The sequence below is a fragment of the Danio rerio genome, chromosome 22 (genome assembly GCF_052040795.2).
Source record: "Danio rerio strain M-AB ecotype USA chromosome 22, GRCz13ab, whole genome shotgun sequence".
NCBI lineage: Eukaryota > Metazoa > Chordata > Actinopteri > Cypriniformes > Danionidae > Danio > Danio rerio.
The window spans coordinates 19,281,004-19,303,401 of NC_141042.1; the positions used below are offsets into that span (position 1 = coordinate 19,281,004).

Below are 22,398 nucleotides of genomic sequence, written 5' to 3' on the forward strand. Positions count from 1 at the left end.
ATCACCCATTTAAAGTGAATCGGAAGCGTGTGAATGGGGCACAAGGTAAAGGCCGGTTTATACTTCTGCGTCAAGTGATCGGCGTGAACAGTGCATGCCTTGTGCATAGTCGTGCATTTATACTTCTGTGTGCAGTTTATGTTGCTCTGCAATAACACTAACAAAGCACTAGCTGGCAGTGAGGTTATGTCCCTCTGTATCGAGTTTCTTCGCAGAGGTTTTGTGTTTTCTGAATGTTACCTTAAAGTACAAGTCGTTAATACTTGCTCATTCAGAGGCAGGAGCCGGCGGACGAGCAACAACTTTAAACATAATGTAGACACAAAGCACAAGTTTCCAACTGGAGCTTCTTAGACACTCGCTCCATTGAGCTCGCGGCTCTCAGCACCTCCCACACTCATCACAGATACCAAGACGACCAATCACAAAGCTTGCGCTACGTGTCGTTGTGATGTGTAGTTAATGTTTTTTTTAAAAAGTCCACTTCAGCCATGGTAAGGGCTATGCGACCGCTGCGCCGGACCATACATGTGTGCGTGACGCGAAAGTATAAATCAGCCTTAAGTGTCCACCGAAGTGTTTCTTTTTTTTCTGCGATACATAAGAGAGCGGTTCTAAAAACATTCAGCTATGAGGCCTTCAGCAACTGTTCGATGCATCATTAATGTAACAAAATATTAAAGCTCTGTGCCTTGCTATGCTGCTGATGTTTTAAGAACACAGCTTTTCCATTGCAATAACATGAAATAAAGAACAGCGATTGTGTCCGCAGCGCATAAACACTACAATAGACAAAAATAGCCATGCCTACTTATGCATTAAATATAATGCTAACGAAAGTGGCATTTCCCCTTGGACATTGCAAGCTAATTATGCATCAATTTAACAGAACAATACTCCCCAACCCTTTGGTGTACTATACTAAGACATCCAGCATAAATGAATGCAGAGTTCTGCTAGTGCACCACTTCTGATTTAAAACTGTTTTTTCTCAAGAATGCAAAATGGTAATTAGGACAACCCTGTAGAGGAAGCTTAAGAATAGAGGCTATACTCAGACTTGAGATGCAGAAAAAAACATGGCAACAAGCGGAACATTGTGTGACACAAATAGAACCTTGTGGTGTCTTAAACCACCTAAAATCGTATGTCTGTGCAACACTGATTTTTGACACCACTGCTCTGAGAGCAAGTGAAAATTAGCTTGTTGTCAGCACGGTTTTGTTATTCGGTCAACTTTTCATGAGTAAGTCATCACAAATTTACAGTTAACATTGAAGTTGTGCAGTGCAAGTAACAATTTAGACAAACTAGCACACATAAAACACCTTTTCTTAGAAAAGCACAAGGACTCCTTTCAGCAAGGGTTCCCTGCCAATTCAGTACATGTGCTGCCTGGAGCAAGCTGCAGCATGTTGCCACGACAGACGTCTGACGTTCATAAAGACGCATGTGGTTTAGTCTCGTAAAACTCCAGTCGGCACATGCTTATAGCTCTGGAGCTGCCATGTAAAATTACCCTGTACTTACGCAAATTCTAGACTTTTGCAGCACAGTCTGAAAGACAACTCTTCTGTCTGCATATACAAGCTGCATTTCTAACCCTAGCTGGCTTATGAATGTGCCTGAGTAATAGTTTATCAGTTTTAGTGATCTAGAAAATGCATATTAGGGCCTCATGAGTAGGCTGACAATTGGTATAACGGCTAGAATTGAGGATGTGCATGCATAAAAAGCAGTATGGGTAAAAATAGTACAGTCTGTACAAAACTTGTGTCAGTGACTGAATAATCAAGATGAACAGATTCACTCGAGTCACTTCTGAGAAATGGCTCCATAGTTCAAATTTCAACAGTGCCATACTGCCCCCTTTCAGTCATGAACAGGACTGCATTTATAATACTAATTAATAGAACAGCAATTACAGCTCTGGTTTGTGAAAAATGCAAGGAATGCAGATGACACTGTGTGTATTTCAAATAAATTTATTGTTAATTTCATCCACTGTACAAAGCAAGCAGTTAAGTCTTGCGGTTTGACTTCACTGGGGTGGGGAACAGAAAAAGCCGGAGACCTTTTCAAACCGACAGAATTCTCTGTTGAGAAGACAGATATTGGTATAAATGAATGAGAGAACATTCACATACAGTATTAAAGGGATAGTTCACCCAAAAAATAAAAATGTGTCATTTACTCACTAGGGGGGCACAATATGGATTTAGCATAGATATTGTAACGAGTAAATCCACAATAGTGGATACATCAAACAATCTTATTATATTTGATCAGGAGCCACAGTTCACATTGCAAAAATAATGCTTTTCTTAGTGTTTTTGTCACATTTCTAGTCCAAAATTGAAAAATTCCTAAATCAAGAAGCATTTTTCTAGACAAGTAAATAATATTGTTTGGTTATCAGAAATAAGAAGCCAAATTGAGACATTTTAAAATAAGACAGTGGATTAAGTAACATATTCTTACTTTTAACCCAAACAAGATTTTTTTGCTTGTTTTAGGGCAAAACAAACTTAATTTTGAAAACAAAATAATTTTTACGCTTGTAGATTTTAGAAATGTTATATATTTGGACCACACACACAAAGGCTTTTTTTTTTACACATTTGTAAATTGGACTGTATGAAATCGATGTAGGTATTTATTGACCAAACACTATTGTCAATATCGATAAAGAAAAAAAAGTTTGGTATGTAGTTTCAGTATGAAACGCTATAGTTTTATTAAAACGTGGCTGCTCAGCGCGTTCATTGGAAGCAATGCCAATAAGCTTAGAGTGTTAGTTTGTACTTTCCAATGGAGGCGTGTGCTGGTTTTCCAGGTGCACATATTTGAAAAACATCTGAACTTTTCCGAATACCTTGAGCACTAGAACTAACCGATCTGCTTCATGCTTTGTATAAAATATACAAATTTCAGTAATAACAGCAGACTAATTACTCCAGAAAAACACAAAGCACATGCTTGCGCTTGTCACTTCAGGTCAGAATAACAACACATGTGAAAATGAGTGCCGTATAGCAGCAGTGAAGTGATTGTAAATACAAAATGATGTGACCAGAGTGGCTTTTTGGTTACTTTTCTTGTGCATCCCAGTCACTAGCTCCCCATCTGAAAGATTTTTATCGTCATTCAACTTCACAGTTTGTAATGCTGCAATATGTATTTGAATAATGATGGTTAGTTCCTTTACTTGAAAGCTCAGATCTGATTATTATAATTGGTTTTGTTTACAGAGTTTAAGGTTTACTGTATCATTGACACCTTACAGATGGTGATCTACCTTTACCATTGCACACACATTGTAACATTTTATTGATGAAGTTGAAGAGTCTCTTTAACACTTGTGTTTATTTTATTATAAAGCAATCAAATTTTTTGTTGAAATATTTTTGTTCAATAATGTTGGTAAATGAAATTGAGGTGGTTGAATAAAAGAAATCATAATATTCCTAAACGGATTGTTAGGAATTGGTTTAATAATTATCGATACCGAATGATATGAAACATGCTCTCGTGATAACCGCTTTTGCAATATCGCCCAGCCCTATTTGTAGAGGCACTGCAAAGTGTAATAGAGTGAAAGATGTGTTTTAAGGCCTGTGACTATGTACAGATTTTAAGTGAGTTTGAAACATTTAAGAAAAAGAAATGAGGACGTTTGGAGGTGTAACAAAAAACAATTGTTTTTAATTATTTATACAATGAACACTATATAGTGTTATAGATTTAATTATTGAATTTCTGCACCTGAAATCTGTTAGACCCTCCAGAATATCATAAAATTAAGAACTCATTTAAGTCATCTTGCAAAATTGTATTTAAACAGCAAAATATCACAATATAAGATTTTTCCAATATCATGCAGCCCTATTAGTTGTTTCAAACATTTACAATTTTCTTTCTTTCACACAAAAATGACTAGAAGAAAGCTGCAAACCTGTAATCAAAGTACTTGTTTTCCATACTATGGAGGTCAATAGTTACAGATTTGCATAAAATATCATCTTTTGTAATTAAATCTCAAAGATTAAAGAACACTTGAGGATATAAATAGTGAGTAAATAAATTTTTTCTTGGTGAACTATCCCTTTAACTACAATATTTTCACAATGGGATATTGCTAAAATGTATACGTACCAACAAACAGACCATTTACTCCAGCGCTTTGACAATCGCTTCGTTCGCCTCTATGCTGATCAGAACCTCGGCCCGGGTCGCCTCGTCTGAAGCGCCGACCAGTTCTGACTGGGCTTTCTCCAGGTTCGCTTTCGCTGCCTGTAAAAGAAGACAAGGCTCTCTTTGACATTTGGTTCACTCTCACTGTAATCTTGACAGTGATGTATAGTGTGGCAACTCAATCTATAACGGCTGACATTATAAAAGTCCCATCAATTGGAACGAGTGTCGTATAGATCCCAGAACTTCAATATCTTGGAGCACCTTATAAGTGAGAAAACTCATCTTTGCCTTAAAAATCAATGCTAGTGCTACTTGAGCCACATTCTAGGCTAGCATGGCCGTGTGAGCAAATAAACGTGGCCTCTTTCCTGTGAAGGACATTTGTCACAGTGGCGATTACACAGTGTAAAGGCCAAACATTGCTGGGAGTTAAAGGTCTCTCAGTGGGGATTTGACACATCTGCACCACTTCAACGGTGACTGACCTTTCCTTCCTTATTAACCAGCAAGACCCCAAGCACAGCTATCTCTAGGTAGAATAAAAAAGTGACCTATTTATGTGGAATGAACCCAAAAGTGCTCTTAATTCTGTGTCAGAGAAAGGGCATGTCCAAGAACATCCCATTTGGAGGCAGCTCGTTTTCGATGCGTCATGCTGAACGCTCGAATCGTTCAGAGAAAGAGGTGACTAAGAGAAAACCAAGACCATTGTGTTTGCTTTTATTAATGTTGTGTGGACGATAAATAGCATGCATACAAACAAAAGACGGTCTGTTGGGCTTTTAAAAGCTACATTTCAGGCACAATTCTATAAAACCTTACTGAACCAGGGGTGTTCAAACTTGTTCCTAGAGTACCATTTACAACTTCAACCTTAATGGGTTAGATGCAAAAGATGGCACCAGTGAGCTTCTGAAACGCAAGTGTGTGCGAATTTACAATCAGGTTTTATAAAACTACGGAGGAAGAGGTGAAGACTTCCCATTTTGTTACCAAAAATAAGCATGTTTAAAATAAAAAAATAAATAGTTTATCAGTGACAGGAGAGAACATCCTTACTACATTGCTGCATACCTTAGTGCAGGGATTCCCAAACTTTTTTTATTCCGGCACCCACCTAGGGAAGTAATTCAATCTTCAGACCCACCATAATATTTTAATATGGAAAAATGGGTAAAAAAAATGTATCCATTCAAAGCAGTCAAAAATATATGGTGTGCGGCTTTTTGGATTTTGCGATTTGATATGCACATAATGAGGCTCGAAGTTGAATAGCTGAATAGATCTAATATGGGACTGATAGGGGTAGTTACATTACTATTTTCCATAACATCTATGCCCTTCCATAACATTAGGTGACGCTAAAACTAACAGATAGCACTATAGCTATTTATTGATTAGCAATCGGTCAACGTAGGGATGTAAAAAAACTATGGGACAACATATAGCTTCAAATGATAGAATACATAGCAAACATTAGAAAATATTGACAATAAAATAAAAGGTTTAGTCTATTAAAATTAATGGCCAATCCAGAAATTAAATAAAGCTATAAAATCTATTTTACTTTTAATTGTATTTGCATATTGATTAAAGTTACCATAGTTATTTAGTGAAGTGCAGCAAATGAATCTCTCATTGAGTTTTGTTTGATAACAGAGGTGTTAATGTAAGAATGCACAGACCTATAATGAAGCATTCGACTACTTTAGTAACTGTTTGTGCTCATTTAAGAGAAAATTTGTAGTGTTTAATATAAAACACGCAGGACGGAGAAAGAAAAATAAGCACTTTTCCGACGGTCCCTTACTGAGGGCTTCGCTCTGCGCGAGCTCTCCCAGCTAAACGCAGATTGCGAGGGCTCAAACGGAGCAGTGGTCGTAATGTCGAGCGAAAAAAGAAAAAGACAGCTGTGAAACATAACCAGCTTTGTCTTTTTGTAGGAAGCACACTTTAGATCTTTTTAGGGTAAGAGGTTTTTGAGTTATAGCCATCAATCGTACTGGTTTTGATTCACTGCAATGTAAATATAGCTGCAGGTCATTGCGCGACCCTTCTTTGTTCACTGTGTGACCCACTAGTGTGTCGCGACCCACAGTTTGAAAACCCCTGCCTTAGTGCACTAATTTGCTTCCAATCTTTCCCTGTTGATGCTAAGGTTCTTGCTCAGTGGTAACTCAAATTCCATCTGGTCTTCCACTAGAAAAAACTGTGTTGAAACTTGAAAAAATACATTTGTTGTGATAAGAATCAGAGTATCCTTTCATCCATTCCATATGCGTTTTCAAACAAAAAAAGGAAAACTAAGAAAGAAGAAAGAACTATAGGCATATTATTATAATTAATATTATCAATCAATTATTTATTTTCTTTTTAGCTTAGCCCGTTTATATATATTATTATTATATTATTGTTATATATTATATATATTATTAAATGATCTAAGATGATTTGACAGATCCTGGATCTTTTATTCTTGATAACTAATTTCTGGCTAATTTGGTTTTTCAAACAAGTTCGCAAATCAGATTAGAATGTCTGGATGAACTGATCGGAGAGCGCCGTGTGCGCTGTGAAGGATAGATCTTTCGATCCTCTGAATCACGCAATGCACCGATTGTCTGACAGCACAGCAGCGTAATGACATCATCTGATTAATATTCAATTATTGGTAAAATTAATTTTGCATCACAAAAGCTTTTAGATATTGTTAAATGTGTCTGCAACTTTTGTGAAGCATCAAATCACTGTCATGTTAGCTGCCAAAACATGTTCATGACAGCATAAATTATTATTCCTTTGAAAAAGCTGCATATTGTACATGTCTATTATCATACACAAATTGTACTAAAGCGATTTTACACTAAAAAGTGTTCCTAAAAAGTTAATATCGATAAAATTTCTTTTTGAACCACCAGGTGGCAGTCTATGTACTTTTACCGAAGGGTGCAGATTGCATAAGTTTTATTAATATACATATTTTAAACATATATATACATATTTTAAACACACACACACACACACACACACACACACACACACATATATATATATATATATAAATATATATATATATATATATATATATATATATATATATATATATATATATATATATATATATATATATATTATATATATATTTTTTTTTTATTATTTTCCCCAAGTGTATATAAATACTACTGTAAGAAAATATCAGAATTCAGTAGAAACTATCTTTATAACTTTCTTGAACTGACCTGATCTAATCCTGTCTATATGAAATGAGCCTACTCCCTAGCAGGTTTAAGCTACCAGACCTGTTGCTATAACACCTCTTGCATGAGTTTTGAAGAACGAAACATTCCTAGATCATGTCAAATCATCAATAACCAAATCCAGCTAACTAAGTAATTCACGTACAAAGAACCAGGTTGTGCTTGAAAATGGCAGTGGAAAATCTGGAAATGGAAAGCCAAAATATCATTTTTTTTGGGGGGGTTTTTTTGTGAGCAAAAAATTTTTTTAAAACGGCCGTTTTCTTAATTTTCCTTTTATTTGTTTGAAAACGGATATAGAATGGAAGGAAGATACCCTGATTACTGAAGATACCCTGATTGATAAGTTCCGTGTATCCTTTGGTTATTGGATTTTTATTTTAGAAAACAACAAAAAAAAAAAAACAAGCTTTTTTTATTTCTATTTTAAAATACAAAAAAACAACAACAACAAAAAAAAAAAAACGGAAATTGAAATACGAGGCGTTTTCTTTTCATGGTGAAAAATGGATAAAAGCAACTCCAGTGCTTTGGATGTGACATTTGCAGTAAAAACTCGACACATAAATTCACATAAAAAGTATATGTTAACATTACATTGAAACACTGTTTATATTTTCAGAACAACTGACCACAGAGTTATGGGACCAGAAAAATATAAATCTGTAAACATGTTTTGTACTTTAAATGAGGAAAATAAACACGTCTTATTGATGTGACCAAAAAAAGTCTGCGAAATTGCATTATATTTTGTAGAACTTCTGTAAATTTAACTGCACAAACCAAAAGAAATAATGCTAATTAAAAGAAGAAGAGTTGGCTCTTTATAGAACAAACATGATTGATTTAATTTAATTTTTATTTTATAAAAAAAAAAAAAAAAAAAAAGTGTCATTATGCATGTGACACCTCTCCTTATTGGATGTTACAGATGTGAAATTACCACTTGTGTGACTTTGGTAAATCAAATATAATAGTTTGAAAACACTGACAGATACATTTTTGAGTATTTCTAAAATACTGTAAAATACTTGCTTACACAAAAAAACTTAGAAACGTATTTTGGTGAAAACCAATTTTTTTTTCATGGCAAGGTTGACATTTGAGCAAAATTTTAAAATGAATTTATTTTTTATTATTTTAAATAACAAAAATAAAATCATCAGAAAAAAAAAAGCTCATTTTTAATACTACTGAATAGACCTACTTATTTACGGTGACGCAATGCTGCCACTCACAGGCTACTATGCTATTATAGGCTATTTTGCTTTTATTTTTTTCACTCCCTTATGTTCTAAAAAGGTATTTTCTTGTGATAACGGGATTTTGTTGACATATTTCCTTCATTAAAATGACAAAGTTCTCACATAAGGGCCGGTTAATGCTATATAATATTTACTTTCTTGTTAGTGGTGTTTTAAATGGAACAACCTTTATTTTGAAGTTGCTTGCAACCTTTTGTTGCTTTACTAAACACTTTTCGGAAAAGAAAGTTTTATTACAGAGAGAATTGAGTTTATTGCCATTTCAGCTGTCATGGCAAAAAACAGATCAAGATCAAAATGTTTACCACATTTTACAAATACCACTTTCCTATTTTCATAAAAATATTCTAATTAAAAGTCATCAACTTCAATAAATAATACAAAAGGTAAAATGCATAAATAATAATAATAATATAAAAGATAAAAATCTAAAACAGTTTAAGGTTTAATTTTTATTTATTTATTTTTTACAATTTTAGAAGGATGCACATTTAAAAATATTTCATTTAAAGTCACTAGACAAAAATTGCTGATCGCAGACATCAACCAAAACCAAAAGATCTAAAACATAATTATTTTAAATGTCAGGTAAAAGGCACCATTCTGAAAGCTAAAATGATGAATGGGACACCCTAGAGTTTCATGGACACAACATAGAAATGCTGGCCAATGTAAATCTGGAAGACCACAATGTGCACCATGAAGTGTGCCATTAGCTATTGGCATTGAATACTTCTAAGCAAGTTGGAGCTCTCAATGATTAGGAATGGTCACTTGTGGTCTATTTAAAGCATTTAAGGACATAGAATAACTTATTTAGCCTTAATAAAGACCTAAAAACATCTGACATTGTGTTTCTGAAAACTATTATTTATGTTTTTGAAATGGCAGTCAATTTTTCTTCCATAATGTAATGCATTAAAAATAAATCGGAATTATAGTACTGAAATATATTGAAATGAGTTTTCCAAATATTACTTTTAGCAGATAACAGCATATCAGAAACTCACTGCGACATCCAGCGATTCCAGTGGGAAGGCCTCCTCCGCCAGCAGCTGCACTGAAGAGTCTGCATTAACGGTGACTGATCCACTGCTCACTGCAAACACAAACCACATCACATCTCATCTCATCTCATCTCATCTCAAGCACAGGAGTTCACAGAGTGCACTTCACTCGCTTGAGGAGGCTCTAATTTGTAGGACAAGCCTGACCTCTTCTGGATGGATTTACACATTTATATGCAGTGTGTAATAAATGAATCCGCGCATCAATAAAAGGAGCAGTCAGACATCTTGACGGCAGATCATTTTCCAATCTGCCTGATTCACAAAAGAAATTCATGTCGCACAAATGAATCACCATCTTTGAAGTGTGTAAATGGGCATCAAAATATCACAGTCACATCCAACCTCCCATTTTCATTCTCTTTTGCGTGTTTAATACATGTGCAAATGATCAAACTGTTCATCATCTTAATAACACTGCTTTCAAATGACATTTAAGGGGTTATGGAATAACTAGAGTTTTTACTTTATAGCTTTCTCATGACCCCTTGTATTTATTTTGCATTAAAAAAAAATAATAATTCACAGCTTAGAAGTGTATTTTCCATGCTTCTTTCCCCCTCTTCATCAGAACTCCCCGTTTGAATGTGTGTGGCCAATTGTAAACTCAGAAGAAAATGTCCACTGCTGTGACTGACTAATATATTAACAAGTTTTGCATATTAACAGTAGTTTAATGTACAGTAGAAGTAGGTGTGCAAATTCTGTGCAGCTTATATACTTTTACATCATAAATTAGAACATTCCGTTTCCTATCATTGCGTCAGACTGTCTTCAATATAAGCTGATTTTAGAGAAACAACAAAGTTGAGTTCTAAAACTTGAGGATGTTTTACAGTAATACTATGACCTCTTATATGGCAAAAGACCAAGGCAAGATGGTTTGTTAGATCATGACCCCTTTATTTAAAATTTTATTATATGGCAGAATTTGGTGGTGAAATTGGGTCACGTGTTACAAATCAAACTTAATTACAATTTTTTTAATTAAGGCAAAATTAGAGTTAACTACCTAAACATGTTCAAGCATGTGATCAGCCGAGGACAAAAAAAAGGAAGACGAGAAAAAATAAATAAATTATATATATCTGTGTGTGTGTGTGTGTGTGTGTTTTAAATTATAAATAATAGAAACAATACTTCTAAAAAATATATTTTTTTTTATAAATAATTGATATTGGCCACACAATTTAATTTTAATTTTTGATTTCATCAGTTTCAATGTTAAGCAGTTTAATAGTCATCCAAGTAATATTTAATAGGTTTATATAGTCCTTTGTACTTTAATGTTGGGAAAGACCCACACAACGCCACTAGATGGCACCACAAATTCGGTTTAGTGCTCTTGTGCCTACACGCAGTGGTGTCCAAACTGGGTCCTGGAGGGCTGGTGTCCAGCAGATTTTAGCTCCAACTTACCTCAACACACCTGCAAAAATGTTTCTAGAAAGCCTAGTAAGAGCTTGATTAGCTTGCCCAGGTGTGTCTGATTGGGGTTGGAACTAAACTTTGCAGCACACCGGCCCGACGTGCCTGGGGCCCTGCAGAATATACATTTTCCTGTAATTTAGTGACTTTATTCCAGGTGATACATAAACTACTAGTCAGTCAACTATTCAAACTGTTTTAAGCCATTAAATAGTTTAAAGGCCTTAAAGTATTAAGTCCAGTTGAATAAAGTAGCCTAATATACTTTAACATGTCATCCTGAAAAAATACTACACAACACTAAAAAGAGTTTATCACTTTCCCTTTGCTTTTTAATAGTTTTAATTGATTATGAAATATATTTTGATACATTAGTAATATAATCTAAATTTACTAAAGTTTTAGGTATTACATTTAAGGTGCCCGGCTGTAGCGCTAAATAAATGACAAAAACAGATGACTTGCAGAAGATACTAACAAATGTCCATCCTAGCTTTATAATGTACATAGAGCGCACGTGGACGCCACATGTAATTGTGACAGCGGAAAAAGTGCAGTCGCGCGCATTTTAAACTATTTCATAATCTTGCATAATTTTAGCGACTTCCTCATGCGCACACATTATAGGACTACACAATATCATTATGCTATACACAATAGGTAGGTCTAAATTTATATCCATGAATGACGTCAGGAATGATGCAGTTACTGCTCCTTGTGCACAATGATGAACACCGAAGAGGCAAATATTCAAACCTTTGATGACAAGAACCTCACGATGACCCACAAATCACCCCACAAATCATTAAATATTAAATAAAGTAATTAAAAATGTGTAAATAGTAATATTTATTCGTTCATTTTACTTTGGTAAATAAATACTTTGAAATAAAGTCTCCTTATTCATCAGGGGTCGCCAAAGGAGAATGAACCGCCAACTTATCCAGCACATGTTTTACACAGCGGATGCCCTACCAGCTACAACCCAGTACTGTGAAACATCCATACACACTCATTCACACACATACACTACGGACAATTTAGTTTATTCAACTAATCTATATCTTATTTTTTGTTAAATTAATCTAATTTATTTGAATAGCATTCTAATATCATATTTTGGAAATGAAATTGATTTAAAATACATTTCTGCAGCTTTAATTCAAATGCATGTTCATTTTTAAAAAGTCTTTGATATAAATAAAATTAATGTATTTATTTACATTAAGCTTTTATTACCTATGATTTGATTGAAAAGCAGATTGCCCAAATCAATATCATTCCACAGTATTACTACATTTTATCTCAAATTTGTCTGCTTTCGGAATTTCCTGAAATCTTTGAGGATAATAAAATGGAACCAGGAAACAGGACTACACTGTCAAGCACCTGACCACTGTGGCAAACTGCATACACGTGATTTACTGCAGGTAGAACTCACCAAAATACTTCTTAGAGGAACCATCGTCATTGAAGACGGTGACCACACCGGGCCGGAGCACCTGCAGTGTGGGGACGTGGGCTGGGAGGATACCAAAGGCGCCTGTCAGTGTTGGGACATCAATCTGTTTTACACTGGCTTCCTTGAAAAACACCTGCAGAAAGCAAACAAGCTTCAATGAATCAGATGAACAAAGTAAAAAAAAAACTAACCTAACCTTAACCCAATAAAACAAGTAGTTCAAAACAAGTTATTACACATATAAATATTAATGAATATTCCAACTTTACAGGGAATGTTACATGTTTTCAGTTAGCTGTAACTAATGATGAACTAATGACTAGCCAATGGTAAAGTCTGTTTGACAAGATACTGGGCTAATCGACACAGAAACAAGATTAAGGTAAAGCTGGTTTTATATTTGCACATTTGAACTGTAACTTCAAATTACTTTGTAATTTCAAAAAAGTAATCTTTGCAAATTCGAAGCAGTGAAATCATATTAGCTGCCAAAAACTGTCAAAGTACAACATCACAGTCAGTGAAAGAGTGCTAATGTTGTTTTAAAGGCATATATACATGCTATTTCAGACCAAACATTCAAAGTAGTGCACCACAAGTGCTTACTATTCTTAAGTGAGTAAATGAGTGAATATAAAACCAACTTTACCTCAACAGAAACAAGGTGCATGTTTACTTAAATGAATAATTCACCATAAAAATACAATTTTGTCATCAGTTACTCAGCCTTTAATTGTTTCAGACCTTATTTGGGCTTCTTTCTTGTTATAAACAGAAGATGATATTTTGAAGAATGCTGAAAACCTATAACCATTGGCTCTCATATTATCTGTTTTCCCTACTAAGAAGTCAAAGGTCGCAGGTTTTTAGTTTTGTTCAAAATATCTTCTTTAGTGTTCAACTGAAGAAAGAACTCAAAGATTTATTTTAGAACCACTTGAAGGAGAGTGAGCAGAGTAAATTTTCATTTTGGGCTTTAAAAAGTGTTTAAATTTTAGTTTATTTGATTTATATTTTTAGTGCATGCAGCTTTTAATTTACAGTTTATCATTTAAATCTATTGTAAGATTTTTGTAAGATCAATTTGACTCCAGAAATTTCTCTGATATTAAAGCTTGAGTTTTGTTAAACAATTATATTGAGCTTTTTAAAAGACTAAGATAACCCAAAAATGAATATTACGCCATCATTTACTTACCCTTGCTTTAAACCTATTTGCGTTTCTTCTTCTGAACACAAACATAAGATATTGTGAAGATTGTTGGAAACCTGTAACCACTCACTTCATAATATGTTTACCCTAGTATGGAAGTCAATAGATTACATGGTTTCAGATTTCTTGAAAATATCTTGTTCAAGAAAAAACTCAACGCTTTAATACCACTGGACAAAGAGTAAATGGCGATTAAATTAAACATTATTGGATGAATTATCTACTTAAAGTTAGACTAGCTAATGTTGCAAAGACAAAAGCTGTGAAACAGGCTTCTTGCTCAAACACCTTCATATCGATATAACAATAATTTCAGTGGTGAACAATTAAAAAAAATAAGTTAACTTAATTTATCAGGTGAAGCATTCAAAATTGTAATTTTCATCCTGAAACGCTTTGTATTAAAGTCAAGGTGACAGACGTGCTCTGAGCCGATGCTAACAGTCTGCTAAAGTCATTCAAACTTCTGTGCGTATTTTACAAACCTGAAATCCAAACAATCTAATTATTAAACTGAAATTACCATCCTATTATTTCTATCCATATATTGAAATCTCCATAAAGCGAAATGACAAAAACCACTTCACAACCTCTTCATTTAGTGACAAGTTTACCACATAGAACGTGCAACATGCACGCGCACAAACAAAACATACTACAGCTACAACAAACAGCAAACACATGGCAACCTGAACATATTAAGCGACATGAAATAATACAGAACACATCACAGCCGGTGTTCATGCTAATATTAGCATGTTAGCCGAGCGTGTAGGCCCGAGTACCTCTGTGGGTGATGCGAAAGTGAAGGACATCTGAGCGGAGGGCGCGTCGGCATAAGAGCGCGCGTGTCTGAGCGCGGGGGCCGCGCGACGGAGAAGAAACCTCGCTGCAAACATTTTCACCACGGAGAAGCAAACCGACCCTTACCGCACTGCAATGCACAAGACTCGGCTTCCCTGTCCACACAGACTGTCAGTCAGAGAGTGAGCGGCTGATAGGACAAGGGCATGGGCAACCTTTCCCGCCAGGCTTTGCGCGAGCTCTGGGCTGATGGGATATGTAGTTTTTAAACAAATATGTGGGAACGTAGTCTATGTGACCCTGGATCACAAATCATAAGCAGTGTTGGGGAAAGTTACTTCAGAAAGCAATGCATTACAATGTCGAGTTACTCCCCCAAAAAGTAAGTATTGGCGTAACTTAGTTACTTTTTTTGGAAAGTTACATTACTTTTGAGTAACTTTTTCATACCTGCCTGAGTCTTGATCTCTTTTACAACTTGCAGGGTATTTTTCTTTTCCTTGTTAATAGAGTTCTTCATTTATTGACACACTGTATAACCTACACCTTTATTTACATTAAAAAATAATTAAAACATTTTTTTGAATATCGTTACCTTCTGAGAACCTCCTGACACTATACATGCCATACATATTAATGAAAGTTGAAAGCAATGTGTTTGCTACTTTTTTATTTTTGTCTCATTAGTTCAGTATAATCACTGCCCATTGGCACTATCCCCTTTTCTTCCATTTGTTCAAAAGAATTAGAATTCTTCCATCACAGAAATGTAAGGCTCTGCCATTTTGGTGTCTGTCTGTTCCTGCAGGGAGCTCTTTCTCTCATTGAGTGTGTGATTCAACATGATAACACTCATTTTCATTCACCCAACCATTTTTAAAAATGTATTAATTATTCTATAAAGTGGGCTGCGCAGTAAGTAGTGCTGTCGCCTCACAGCAACAGGGTCGCTGGCTCAAGCCTTCGCAGGGCCGGTTGGCATTTCTAGGTGGAGTTTGCATGTTCTCCCTGCATTCGCGTGGGTTTCCTTCAGCTGCTCTAGTTTTAAAAGGATTGCATTACATTACTTGTTACTTGTTAATATTATTACGTAACTTGCGTTACTTGTAATGCATTACCCCCAGCACTGGTCATAAATTTACATTTTTGGAAACTGAATAAATATGCCTTTTACTGATGTATTGTTGGTAAGACAATATTTGGCAGAGATACGACTATATGAAAATCTGTAATCTGCAGGGTTCAAAAAGCCTACTGAAATGCTTTAAAGCTATCCAAGTTTATGGAAATGCATATGACTAATCGAAAATTAGTTTTTTTGATATATTTGCCGAAGGAAATGTACAAAATGTCTTCATTGATCAAGATCTGTATATGCACCCATAGAATAGAACAAACAGAATAAAATTAAATCAAAATACAGAAGACAATTTAAGGACATTGAATTACAGAAATAAATGTTTAGAGCACAACAAATTAAATAAATGAAGCTTTCAGATAAAAAACACAATTTCATTAGGTAGTAATTTATCTTAAATTGCATTAAAATACATTTTAAATGTGTCACTAATAACCTTTTCATTCACATTCAAGTTAAACACAAATCTAGGATTTCCCTGATGAAAATGTGCACTGTCAGATGGTCTTTTATATAAAGTTCCCTTTATGTATATTTTCCTGTTCCCATAGGAAAATGTATAACGCTAAACTGTAGTAATGTTTTTTCTTTCTTTTTACTTTGTAGTCCCAAATATTCATTCATTTTCTTTTTTCTTAGTCTCTTTATTAAGCTGGGTTCGTCACAGCGGAATAAACTACCAACTTATCCAGCATATGTTTTCCCATCACTGGGAAACATCTAGACACACTGATCGACTCACATACACTACGGACAATTTAGCTTACTCAATTCACCCATACTGCATGTCTTTAGACTGTGGGGGAAACCGGAGCACCTGGAGGAAACCCACACGAACACGGGGAGAACATGCAAACTCCACACAAATTTGCCAACTGACCCAGCCAAAGCTTAAACCAGTGACCTTGTTGCTGTGTGCTAGCTAGTGCTATCCATAGCGCCACCATGCTGCCCTAGTCCCAAATATAAATCTGAAATATGGAAAATATGCAAATTACATGACTTATAAGTTTGTATTTGGATTTTACATATAGCTAAGTCAAATGTACAACATATATATCACGGTACTGCAAAAATGGCCGCTTGCATACTGTATATTTTTTAAAATCTGCATACTGCATACACCCTTTACATATACACACTCTATAAATATACACTCCATACATATTGCTACATGATAAACTCCGTACATATACACATGATACACCCCATACTGTACATATACACACTCTATACATACGCACACATAATACACCTCTTACAAATACACACTCTATACTTCTGCACACATGAGACACCCGTTACATATACACACTCTATACTTATGCACGCATGAAACATCCCATACATATACACACTATATATATATATATATATATATATATATATATATATATATATATATATATATATATATATATATATATATATATATATATATATATGAAAATGTTACTATGGTTTAATAAATATAAGGTTGCTTAAGTAATCATTTTGAATAAAATATGTTTGTTTAATATTAGTTTTTTTTATGTTTGTTTTATTATTGGTGTTACTATTCATCAAGGGTTATGTCCAGTAGGGGGCAGGAATGCACTTAAGTGGGTTTTCCTGTCACCAATAAACAGGCTAATGCACCAAACTGCTGGATGCCAGCCGCTGTAAAAATATAACTTGTAGTTATTAAACACAAAAGGACTGTCCAGATGGTATATATAGCTTTTCCATGGGGGTTAACTTGACCAACATGATGAACAGACTTTCAATCAGCGTTTTTTTTTTTTTTGTTTATGCTGAATAATTAACAATCAAAATGATACCAAAATCTTGCAATTTTGACACCCACATTGTAAAAACATAAATAGCATAATAATTAAAAATAATTTATTAAAAATAATTTAATAATAATTTAAAAACAAAACAAGAAGACTATAGGCTACATTAACATTTGCAATAGAAAAGAGGAGTTTAGTTTGAGTATACATTTATATTTATAGTTCTGGTTGCTTTTTGAACGTTCTTTAAGGGTTCTATCCATCCATTTATATTTGTGTATGTAATTACCTAATTAAATTAAAAGGTTTAAAATAAAAATATTTCTTATTTTAAATAGTCTATTTATATAGACTAATATTTTATATAACATATGTTCATAAGTTAACATATTTAATCCCTCAATTAATCGCATTCTTTCTGTTTCATAAGCTTTGCAATAACCAGATTCGTGATAAACATGTTTGTGAACTTTATTTATTTATTTTTTCTATGTTTGCGCGAGTGTTATTTTGATAACATGCATTTTTCATACATGCATTGAGTTTAGGCATTTGGGCTATATGCCAGTATAGGTGTGTTTGCATGCAGTCAGTTTGTGAATGTGGGTGTGTTGTTGTGGGTGCATATGCATAGATCTAGTTTATATGTATATGCGAGTGTGTATATGTGTTTGCATGCTGCGAGTTTATATGTATATGCGTATAAATGTGGGTATTTATGTGAGAATCGAGTTTATATGTATATGCGTGTGTGTATAAGTGTATTTGCATGCAGTAAGTTTATATGTATATGCAAGTGTGTATGAGTGTGTATGCATGCAGCAAGTTTATATGTATGTGCGTGTGTTAATGTGGGTGTTTATGTGAGGATCGAGTTTATATGTATGCGCATGTGTATGTGGGTGTGTTCATGCATCAAGTTTATATGTATATACACAAGTTTCATCTATGTTGTTTTGAACATCCAGTAGTATAGGTGTATATGTGAGTAATTTATAGGTGTATATGCATGTGTTTTATGTATGTGTTGATAAGCAAAGTTTGATTTAAATCCTACACGGCACCTCATATGAGTCACTTTACCACTCAGCTACTGGAAGTTAATAAGTTCTCCGCATAAATATACACACATGGTACACACCATAAATATGCTACACACTCTATACTTATGCACACATGATACACTCTATACATACACACAATAAACTTCTGTCACATTACCACTGAGTTACTAGAAGTTGATAAACACTCTGCATACATTGAATACATATACACACATGATACATTCCATACATATACACACTCTATACATCCGCACACATACTTCTGCACACATGATACACCCCTTACATTTGCACACATGATACACTCTACACATATAGGCACATGAGACACTTTATACATATACACAAACATGATGCACTCCATAATTATACATAAAGACACATACTCTACACATAATCTGTGAGGGTCTGGGATAGAACCCAGGTCTCTGGTCTGAGAGGTTAGTCACATTACCACTCAGCTACTAGAAGATATACATATACACTCTTTATACATACACACAAATGATACACCCCTTACATATACACACTCTATACAAATGCACACATGATACACGCCTTACAAATGCACACTCTATACATATGCACACATGATACACCCCTTACAAATACACACTCTATACTTATGCACACATGATACACTCTATACATATACACACTCTATACCCCTTAGATATACACTCTCTTTATATATACACGCACACATGATACACCTCTTACAAATACACACTCTACACTTTTGCACACATGATACACTCCGTACATATAGGCACATATACATATTACACTTTTTACATATACACACCCCTTACAAATACACACTCTATAGATACACACACACACATGATAAACCTCTTACAAATACACACTCTGTACATACGCACACATGATACACCCCTTACAAATACACACTTTATACATACACACAAATGATACATCCCTTATACATATACTCCATACACTCTATACTCTATACATATACACGATAAACCCCTGTCAGGGTCTGGGATAGAACCCGGGTCTCTGGTGTGAGAGGTTAGTCACATTACCACTCAGCTACTGGAAGGTGATGATAATTCTGCATACATTGCATACATTGTACACTTCATACATATACACACTCTATACATATGCACACATGATACACCACTTAAAAATACACACTCTATACTTATGCATACATGATACAACCCTTATATATGCACACTCTATACTTATGCACACATGATACACTCCATACATATATACACATGATACACCTGATACATATACACACTCTATACATACGCATACATGATACACCCCTTACAAATACACACACTATACTTAGGCACACTTGATACAACCCTTACATATACACACTCTATACATATGTACTCCACAAATATAGGCACATGATACACTCTATACATCTATACACCCCATACATATACACACTCAATACACCCCTTACAAATACACACATGATACACCCCTTACATATATACACTCTATACATACGCACACATGATGCACCCCTTACATATACACACTCTATAAATATAGGCACATGATACACTCTATATATACACATTCGCACATATAATACACTCTATAATTATACATAAAGACACACACTGTCGGTCTTACATATACACACTCTATACATATGTACTCCACAAATATAGACACATGATACACTCTATACATCTATACACCCCATACATATACACACTCAATACACCCCATACATATATACACTCTTTACATACGCACACATGATGCACCCCTTACATATACACATTCTATAAATATAGGCACATGATACACTCTATACATATATACACATACGCACACATAATACACTCTATAATTATACATAAAGACACACACTGTCAGGTTTTGGAATAGAACCCAGATCTGTGGTGTGAGAGGTTAGTCAGACATATACACACATAATACACCCCATACATATACACACATGATACACCCCTTACATATACACACTCTATACATTGACACACTCCATACATATGCACACATGATACACCCCTTACAAATACACACTATACATACACACACATGATACACCCCTTACATATACACACACTCTATACATACGCACACATGATACACCCCTTACATATACACACTCTATACTTAATGCACACATGATACACCCCTTACACATACACACACTATAAATATAGGCACATGATACACTCTATACATATACACTCTATAAATATAGGCACATGATACACTCTATACATATATACACATACGCACACATAATACACTCTATAATTATACATAAAGACACACACTGTCGGGCTGGAATAGAAGCCAGGTCTCTGGTGAGAAAGGTTAGGCAGACATATACGAACATGAAACACCCCATACATATACACACTCTATATATGTGCACACATAATACACCCCTTGCAAATACACATATGATACATTTTATACATGATACATTTTATACACCACATATACACATGAAACACCCTATACATATACAGTACTACATACACACGATACACCCCTGTCAGGGTCTGGGATAGAACCTGGGTCTCTGGTGTGTGGGGTAGTCTCATTACCACTCAGCTACTAGAAGGTGATGATGACATACTGTGCATACATTGCATACATGGTACCCTTCATACATATACACACTTTATACATACCCACACATGATACACCCCTTACATATACACACTCTATACATATGCACACATTATACACCGCTTAAAAATACACACTCTATAGTTATGCACACATGATACACCCCTTACATATACACACTCTATACTTATACACACATGATACAACCCTTACATATGCACACTCTATACTTATGCACACATGATACACTCCATACATATATACACATGATACACCTGATACATATTCACAGTCTATACATACGCACACATGATACACCCCTTACAAATACACACACTATATGTACTTAGGCACACTTGATACAACCCTTACATATACACACTCTATACATATGTACTCCACAAATATAGGCACGTGATACACTCTATACATCTATACACCCCATACATATACACACTCAATACACCCCTTACAAATACACACATGATACACCCCTTACAATACATATATACACTCTATACATACGCACACATGATGCACCCCTTACACTTACACACACTATAAATATAGGCACATGATACACTCTATACATATACACACTATAAATATGGGCACATGATACACTCTATACATATATACACATCTGCACACACAATACACTCCATAATTATACATAAAGATTCCAAAGACATTTAGTGTATGGTCTAACTGACATTTTGACAGTTAGACGTGTAGTGTATGTGTATGAATTAATGTGTTTATAGATGTTTTCCTGCACTGGGTTGCAGCTGGAAGGGCATCCATGTGTAAAACATTCTTGATAGGTTGGGGGTTCATTCTGCTGTGGCGACCCCTGATGAATAAAAGGACTAAGCTAAAAAGAAAATAAATTAAATAGTAATTTCTTAAAATATAAATAATAATTTAATTTATGTTCATTTATGGCCATCTTTAAAAGCCATCTTGTGTTTAGTAAAATAAACGTTGATAGGGACCTAACCTTTTTTTTTAAAGAAATATATAAAACAATGAGAAATACCTGGGGGTTCATTCCGCTGTGGCGAACCCTGACCCAGGGACTAAGCCGAAGAAAAATGAATAAATGAATGACTGAATGAGAA

At 34.6% G+C, this 22,398-nt stretch overlaps 1 protein-coding gene across 1 annotated transcript; it reads right to left on the reverse strand.

Annotated features, from left to right (window-relative positions):
- Window positions 1-1,969: 1,969 nt before the first annotated feature.
- On the reverse strand, window positions 1,970-14,848 carry atp5f1d (ATP synthase F1 subunit delta). The gene is given in 5 exon segments (NM_199968.1): window positions 1,970-2,096; window positions 4,156-4,293; window positions 9,730-9,818; window positions 12,656-12,809; window positions 14,675-14,848. Coding segments are annotated over 4 exon segments (480 nt in total). The 5' UTR covers window positions 14,789-14,848; the 3' UTR covers window positions 1,970-2,096; window positions 4,156-4,170.
- Between the last annotated feature and the right edge of the window lie 7,550 nt (window positions 14,849-22,398).